This window comes from Papaver somniferum, chromosome 7 (genome assembly GCF_003573695.1).
Source record: "Papaver somniferum cultivar HN1 chromosome 7, ASM357369v1, whole genome shotgun sequence".
Lineage (NCBI taxonomy): Eukaryota > Viridiplantae > Streptophyta > Magnoliopsida > Ranunculales > Papaveraceae > Papaver > Papaver somniferum.
In genome coordinates, this window is record NC_039364.1 from 26,611,591 (window position 1) to 26,619,904 (window position 8,314).

The window sequence follows — 8,314 nt, forward strand, 5'->3', positions numbered from 1 at the left end:
AAATTGGTCTAGCATCCAAATCTAATCTATAGGACTTAGTCTGGGAGATCCATCTCTCAATGTTTCACAGTACTAACTCATTTTAGTGAGTGGACTAGTCTCTTTCCCAATCTCACTTTTCTGTAGATTGTAGGCATCTTCCAGTCCAAATTCCCAATAACACTAGCCGTCCCATCTCAGTTATAGACCCTGCAGGCTGCACCTACTATCTCCCCGATGCACATGTTTGGTATCCCCTCCATGGACCACGGCCTTAATATCCACAAATGAATTGGTTTAGTAGACCCTCCATCCCTACGTGACAAATAGTCAAAATTGTACCACCTTAACAACAATCAGAGGTGGACAGTTTTCGGGGGTATCCCAGTCCAGTACCCACCATCCAATTAACATCATGGTATAGGTTCGAATCTAATCAAATTAACCAACTCCTCCCCAAAAAGTCTTCTCAACTAATCTCATCTTATGGGTAAATACGTAAAATAACACAATAAGTTATACACATATCCCAATATAAAGGGGTTGCCCCAAGACCTATCTATTTACAGAAATCTAAGCTGCATTGTCGGCTTCTTTCAAAAAAAAACTAAAAACCTCAGAAATTCCATCTCTCTCCCAAAATTTTGTTTTGCTTGGAATGAGAAGCAGAATCAGAGAAACCAAAGACAAGAAAATTTTCTGAAATGATTACAAGAAGAAGCTGAGAAAGGAGAAAAATCTCAAAGTCTGAGAGAGATCCTTAACGTCCGCTGTAAGGCAGTGATTAAAAAAAAAACTGTGAGATTTTTTTTTTGAAGATTTTTTCTGGGGATGAATGAATGAAATATTGAGACTTGAGAAGAGGGAGATTTGTTCTAGCTTTTGGTGATTTCCAAGTATTCATCGTCTCCTTTTATTTCTTCTTTCTCTCGTTTTGTCTTTCTCTTTAGTTCTTATTCCGGGTTTGTTGTTTCTCTGACATTTCTTCAATTTCTTTCTCTTTTTCTCTGACAAAAAAATGAAATTTTAGATCTGGGTTTTCGTTTCAAGAACGGAAAGAATCCGATGCTACACAGTAAAAAGATTCAATTTTTATTTTTTGAGATGTTATAATTTTTCATTTCCATTTTGATTTCATTTTTTCTAAAGAGAAAATGAGTTGTATTGAGGGTTTTAGAAGGAGATTTACATTATCAGATCAAATGTCAATTCTTGACACATCTTTAAATCTCAGAGATCTATTAAGAGTAAGAGATGATCATCATCAAGATAATAGTACTAGTAGTATTAATGGTGGTGGTAGAAATTCACTTGCTGGATTGACACTAGGTGCAGTTCTGGGTTGTGAAGATATTAATGTTCTTAACAATGGCAGCAGTGATGAATCAGATCATAATCATAATCAATTACAGCTTCCACAACCACCAATTAGAACTCCAAGTAGAACTCTTCTGGATATCATTAAAGATGAAGAATCAGGAACATCATACAGAGGGCTCAGTCTTGAAGAAGATAACAGCAGTATCATCAATAGTAATAAACAGCAGAAGAGTTGGAAATCATTTAAAGATCGTCTTCTTCTCCGCAAAGCAGCAGGGTTAACATCATCATCTAGTAATCCGATTGTTGTTTCTGATGATGATTGTGGTGGGATGGCGGGGGAATATTCTTCAAGTCCTGTTAACAGTGGAATCAGAAGAAGAAGTTCTTTCTCAGTGGTTTCACCAACAACAACTTCAATTGTTTCCCCAGCTGTTGTTACTGATCATGTCCAAAATGATTCTAATGAGCAACAAGGAAATACAGTTTCTTCTACTCTAGCTTCATCATCTTCTGAACCAGTTGTGATCATGAGATTAGCAGCTGCATTAGCTGCAGAAAGAGAAGAACAGAGACAACAGTCAGTCTTATCATCTTCATCATCAACTGATCCCCAGTTACAAGAAAATAGTACTTCTGCTACTGTTCTTCAAGTTCCAGAGGAAGAAGATGATCAACAAGTAAGAGCAAGTAATCAAATCCAAACCCAATCCCAAATTCAGGATCAAACCCAGTGCCTAACTCAGAATCAAAATCAAACCCAAACCCCAATTCAGAATCAAAATCAAATCCAAACGCCAATTCCGAATGAAAATCAAAGAGGGGTTGTTGTAGCTAACGAAAATCAGCCGTTAAGGGTTTCATTGATGGCTTTGTTAGAAGAGACAGTGGATTACAATGGACAGGATTTGATGGATATTGAAGATGAAGAAGGTTATGATCAAGATCAGGCAATTGTGGTAGATAAAGTCCTCCACGGTGATAAAGAAAAAGGATCAGCAGGAATGACTATTGAAGAATACAAGTGCTGTGTGTGTATGATAAGACCCAAAGGAGCTGCATTCATACCCTGTGGACATACATTTTGCAGACTCTGTTCAAGAAAGCTATGGGTTAACAGGGGTAACTGTCCTCTTTGCAATAGTTTCATTTTGGAAATTCTTGATATCTTCTGAAAAACAATCATCATCAGAATAGTGTTATCCATCTAGTAAAAAGATATTTCCAACAGCAACAAAAAGAAAAAGATTAAATAAAAAGAAAAATAACAATTGTGATAGAATGAAAACAGAATCATGAACTGGTTTTGTTGTTACTCTCTACTTCTTTGTCTTTCTCTTTGTTTTCAACTGATTTTAAGCAATAATGAAACACTATGTACAAACAAATTCTCAATGTATCTACATTTATCTTGTTGCACATCATTTTCTTTGCCGTTCATGGGGGAATCATTTCATTGGGGGTTTCTTATCGGCTAGTTAGTGGATTTTTTTAGTTTAAGTTGGATATCTGGACGACTTAGAAAGTTAAGGCAATGATTTGTTGTTGTTTAATATATCAATTGCAAGGAAAGGTAGTGATTATTATTGTGTTTTGGATACAACTTAAGAATTACGTCTAAATAGAACTAGATTACTGCTGCAGCAGTGTAGGCCGAGGATGAAATGGAACTGCTTTTTAATAAAATGATACTGAAATTGATCGATTTCAATCGATCTGATGGCTATTTTAAAAAAATTTGAACTGTGAATCTGTTTGTTTAATGGTGTTTGACTGAAATCTGTAATCAATTTGATTGATGATCCCAAGTTTGAGCTTAATTTCATGAAATTGTGATTTCCAAAAAGCCAATTTCAGTTTCTCTGCACAAACATTGTGATGGACAAACTCACCATTTTTTCATCACTAAGGGACTCCTCCCTTTGGTCATCATCCAATTATAGAAGTCGAAAAGCAGAGAAGGATGCATGAGTTGGCGCTTGACAGGGATTGTGGAGACCTGGAGTAGCCATGGCTAACAAATTATTACTGGAATTGTAGAAGCCTGATGGAAAAGGAAGCTATGCACGAGTCGGAAATCTATTTTTGTGGAAACAAAATGAGTTGATGTGGCGACCAACAGGAAAATGCTTATCATGTGATATGCTGAAGTGCAAGTGTTGAGTTCTGTGGGTTAGAGGGAACTGAAGACTTCACTTTTCACGAAAAAGAAAATACTGATGCTGAAAATCCTACATTTTGCAAAGCACCCACACTAAATTGCGCATCAAAATTTTGACAACTGCTTATTCGGTTACCCATGATGCATATACCATGAGCTTTCTTGGCAATGGAATCTGAACATTTATTTTGACTAACAATCACTGTTACACACAATCTCATGACCGCTACGGATCACTGTTTCGTACATTTATCTTGAAATGGATACACTCATTTGCATCATATGCTTATTACAATCATCCACGAGCCCGTGCAACAAATAAAATCAAAAGGGGCAAAGTAGACTATATCGGACTTAGAACTATAAGCCCCTCTAGCAGTCGGGGGGGGGGGTTCATCTGAAGCCAACTGTATGCTTCTCATCTGCTGGGAAACAAATGATGTACAGCCCGAGATTTGATCACCTAAGGATGGACGGGGAACCTATCAGGCTGCCTTACGATATAAATCTGATCCCCTGAACTGTTGTACAAATCCTGATTCCGGTGCCATGTCCATAATGCATGTGTGTCATTCTTCATCTGCAACACACATGATAAGTTATCATCAGTTTGTGCTCTTATTTAGTTTTCTGAAGCTGCCAATGGCAAAAAGTTGAGATCCTCTAAAGGAGGAAACTTGCAAGAACATCACAATAAGGAAAGGATCCTTGCAAAATACTGGGCTATAGATCACATTCATGTGAGCCCACAGGCTGTTGACATTTAGGATTCCTGGCACGATTCTGCACGCTCATCTAGAACAGAGCCAAAATAACAAGAGGAAGAAGGGAGTACCTCTAGGATGCCATGACCATAGCTACTTTCTCGGTATGCACTGAAATCTGGTTGCTGATCCCAGCAAAATTTACCCGCAGCAGGGCCTGAGGTGAAATTAAATGCGCAGAAGCCACCCATGTCATCTGGTGTTGTTGATGGGTCTGGACAGTTACCAGGTTCATCGGCGTGTTTGACAGCCATCTTCTCTCTATTGCCTCCATCCCCAATGGTGATATAAACAGGACCGCATGGATCCAATGTGTAGTTATAGACACGATTTGACCTTTCATAGGCATGGACCTAATTTTTATTGGAAATAACATAAATTAGCATCTTGAACAAGAAGAGACCATTCAGACATACATGTGAATGGCGACTCAGACAATCCAGTCAAACTCTAGTTTCGATTATGATAGACGAACTTCAATATACTTGGTAGGAAAATAATGATATAGAGAGTAATTGACGTAAAAAAAATAGAACTTTTCTGACTTACATGTCCATTGAAAACCATGTCAACACCATATGAGTAGAGTAAGTCTTCCATCGCCACCCTCATACACTCAACTTCTCTGTAATGAGCTTGGTAGGAACTGTACCACGGTGCGTGCCATGTAGCAACCAACCATGGAGTTACTGATCTGTCCACCTTAGCCAAATCTTTCTTCAACCATTGGTGTTGTTCCCCTGTGATGAAATAAAGATTAGGCCATTTGATAGTTCAGCAGTATTTTCTTTGGATCAACGAGAGTTATAGCTGAAAGAAGACGGCAGCAGAACCTGTCTTGTTATAGTCGATGTAGGCACCAAGCATAATGAAGTGTATGCCACCTACATTGAATGAATAATAAAATGTGGAGGAAGATCCACTTTCTTCATTAGGGAACGCAAAGCGAGAACTATAAGCTACAAATGTCTTGTTATCGGCTTGGGCTTCTAATTCATGATTGCCTTCTACCACCATTATTGGAACTTTAGATATCAAAGGCTGCATAAACCTGAACATGCATATCAGACGTCAAGTACAACAGAATGAAGCTTATGAAAACCCAAATATTTCTTGACGAGGAGCAGTTCAAGTATAACAATAAGAAAGGGTTCAGTATCTACCTTCCCCAATAATCCCAACGAGGCTGGTAAGTTTCATGGATCGGAGTATCTCCAAACGAACACGAATAGCAGTCAGACCCAGTACCATTTGTAAGGTACAGATTCGCGTAACAAACATCACCAACCAATAGCACAAGATCAGGGTTGTTACTTATCAGATGGTCGATGGTTGATGTTGTGTTGTATGTCAGACCCAAGTCTCCCACAATTGCAATTCTGTCAGGGTAACTCTTAGGAGAAGAAATTGGCATGGTCTTGAAAGAAAGCACAGGACTCAAAGCTGGTATAGAAGGATCTCCACATTGATAATAGTATTGTGTGCTAGCATTCAAGCCTGTAAAACGGCATAATAAGGAGACACCTTAAAATCTTAAGATGGTACCACAAAAATCAAAATGGTCAAGCTGCAAAACTAAATGGAAAACATACCAGTGAGACGAACATGGTGTATAATTCCGGAAGTGTAGTTCTTAAGACCTTGGAAAGGATAAAGCTGATTGTAAATAAGAGACGAGCCAGTAGCTTCAAGCAACAATGAAGAGCTTAACATTCCATAACGAACTAAACTCCCTACGGTTTGCGGATCCAACGGCATTACATCGTCCCCAGTTTGATATTCCCCTATAATTTGCATTCAAGAAGCAGATAAGCTTAAACACACAACACAAGAATTAATAATTGTAGCTCTATAGGATGGACTTAGCAAAAATAAAATAAAAAATGTAGCTCTATAAGATATTTTGGCAGAATTTATACAGAAGTTCTAGAACTTGCAATATAGAATCAAAAGTGAAAAATTGATACCTGTAATCCAGGAAATCCAGACAGAATCGTAAGAAACAGAAAGAGTAACAGAGATTTGTTCAGGTTCGAAACCCGTAACATTTCGTTGCACACGAGGATCTGTATCAGGTAAATCAACAGCAAATCCACGAAGATTCTCATCAAATGGAACTGTAACTGGATCAAATGGACCGTCCAGTGTTGTTGGGATATCCCCATTCACCAAAATGAAGAATCCTAAGAGGAGACTACACAAAGCCAAATTTATCATGCTCATCTTCGTAAACTGAAAAGAATAAGAGTAAATAGGAAGATCGTATTGATACAGTGGTTGTTGGATTTGGGTTTAAATAGAAAACAGATGTTTGAGTGAATAGAGGGAGAAATTTGAAAAAGATTGGAATATTCGCGGGAGTATTAGTAGTCTATTCGAGTGCTTAAAAACTCAAATGTTGGGTGAATAGTGCGAGGCAGTATCTGAATAGTAACATGTACCCTGGCGGATATCATGCCGCTAGTTGTGTGGTTCTGTCATAAATGCATGACTGGTCCGGATGGAGCTAGAAAATTACGACAAGGGTAGGGCGTAGTGTTGGTGATCAATAATAAAAAGAAAACAAAGAAACCTATAAGCTTTAAGGGGTGGCCGGTTCCATCTCTTTTCCATACAACTCCTGCCTAATATTAATGTTAAAGATTCTTTTATCGACCGACTAGGCAGCAGCTATGCTTCCCCTCACACATTTATTCTTACACTATCTCACACTTTGGATGTATTTTTTGTAAATAAAAACTAAATGGTATCGAGTTTGAAGCTAATATTTAGGGGATGATACCTCTTATAAAGCTACGTACCAACAAAAAATCAGTGCATTCCATAATGCCAAACCTCACAATCTACCGGTCTTCATTCCAATGGATAAAAGTTCGTTGGTTTTAGGTGGCCCACTTTCAAAGTAGTGGATTGTGATGTGATACGTCCCTGAATACTCTCATTTTCGGTAGGAATATAGTAGAGATTTGTAACAAGAACATATCCCAAGATATTATTCAAATTCGATACGGTTTGGTTTTTACTCACAAAAATAACGTCCAAAGTGTGAGAATGTGTGGAGACCATCCTTCTTAACTGACAGTGATAGATGTGGTACAAGTCAAAGAGGAATTGTAGAAGGACGGTGGTATGGTCAATTATCCATGTAATTTATTTTTGTTAATTAGGATCATTTGTAACATACCGGAGAAAATGTTGCATGATTCATTTTGCTTAATAGCATGTTGTTTATTTGATACGACAAGATTGTGGATGGGGAAAAACGGGTCGCCGGTTTTCGGGAAAGTGGAGAGTCGAGCGTGCTGTCGAGACTCCTCAGCCGGGCAAAATGTTAATCCTCACATAGATGCACCGCTGCAAAGGGGGTGCTTAGATTCGGGAAATCAATCTGTATGACTCCGGCCTAAACCAAGACAATGGCCGTTCCAGAGTCAATTCGGTCGCAAAGAGGGAGATGGGTTGATCTGTAGCAGGGAAGTTGAGAATTGTGTGGGATCAGTGATGATCGAGGATTGTGGGTGTGTTGAAGGTTTTTGCAATATTGGTGAACTGTTGAGTTCTAATAAGTTCTGATGGATTGATGAATTCCTGAGAGCGATAGCTCGAGAAATTCTACGTAGACGAGAGTCTGTCTGTTCAATCATGGTTTCAGAGACTTATTTATATTGTCAGAGTCGTGAACACCTTGATCCCTGTAAGTGTGACGGTTTCTTGAGTGAAAGAGTGGGAAAGTGGGAAATCGTGGTAAAGTCAGTTCCATGTCGTGTGGAGACTTCTGATCGTGCACCCACTACTTTGCTAACTCCTTCAACCGTTTACACGACTTACGCACATTTCTCATTGTGGATGAATCCATGTGCCGTAGACCGCCAGACCAAAACCCTACGTGATATCCCCCCCATTTGTGACGTGATTGATGTCTCACAAGTCGTGGAGTCTGCAGGGCAGACGTGTTTTGATTAGTCAATTGTCGACAATGAGTCCGAGTTTCGTTGAATCGAGCATGAATGATGAATGCTCAGTGATTCACGGGTTGAACATGTAGTTCTCTGAAGGGATGTCAGTATTGTTGATTCACTGATGAATTACT

General features: G+C 38.8%; 2 protein-coding genes across 2 annotated transcripts; one reads left to right on the top strand and one right to left on the bottom strand.

The window, feature by feature from the left end:
* The first annotated feature begins 558 nt into the window (after positions 1-558).
* LOC113296770 (putative uncharacterized protein DDB_G0288537) lies at positions 559-2,723 on the top strand. Its single transcript, XM_026545097.1, has one exon. It carries the CDS (start codon positions 1,134-1,136, stop codon positions 2,472-2,474), a length of 1,341 nt encoding a protein of 446 aa, XP_026400882.1. The 5' UTR covers positions 559-1,133; the 3' UTR covers positions 2,475-2,723.
* Positions 2,724-3,622: 899 nt separating this feature from the next.
* LOC113296769 (purple acid phosphatase 15-like) lies at positions 3,623-6,471 on the bottom strand. The gene is made up of 7 exons (XM_026545096.1): positions 6,192-6,471; positions 5,817-6,008; positions 5,388-5,721; positions 5,058-5,275; positions 4,774-4,964; positions 4,296-4,577; positions 3,623-4,040 (listed from the first exon to the last, which is right to left on the bottom strand). Exons 1-7 carry the CDS (start codon positions 6,445-6,447, stop codon positions 3,924-3,926), a joined length of 1,590 nt encoding a protein of 529 aa, XP_026400881.1. The 5' UTR covers positions 6,448-6,471; the 3' UTR covers positions 3,623-3,923.
* Between the last annotated feature and the right edge of the window lie 1,843 nt (positions 6,472-8,314).

Coding starts and splice junctions, on each gene's coding strand:
- LOC113296770 (XM_026545097.1), top strand. CDS start 1,134: ATGAGTTGTATTGAGGGTTTTAGAAGGAGATTTACATTATCAGATCAA.
- LOC113296769 (XM_026545096.1), bottom strand. CDS start 6,447: ATGAGCATGATAAATTTGGCTTTGTGTAGTCTCCTCTTAGGATTCTTC. Junction 4,965..5,057: donor CATCGACTATAACAAGACAG/GTTCTGCTGCCG, acceptor ATTTCATCACAG/GGGAACAACACCAATGGTTG. Junction 4,041..4,295: donor ATGGTCATGGCATCCTAGAG/GTACTCCCTTCT, acceptor TGTGTGTTGCAG/ATGAAGAATGACACACATGC.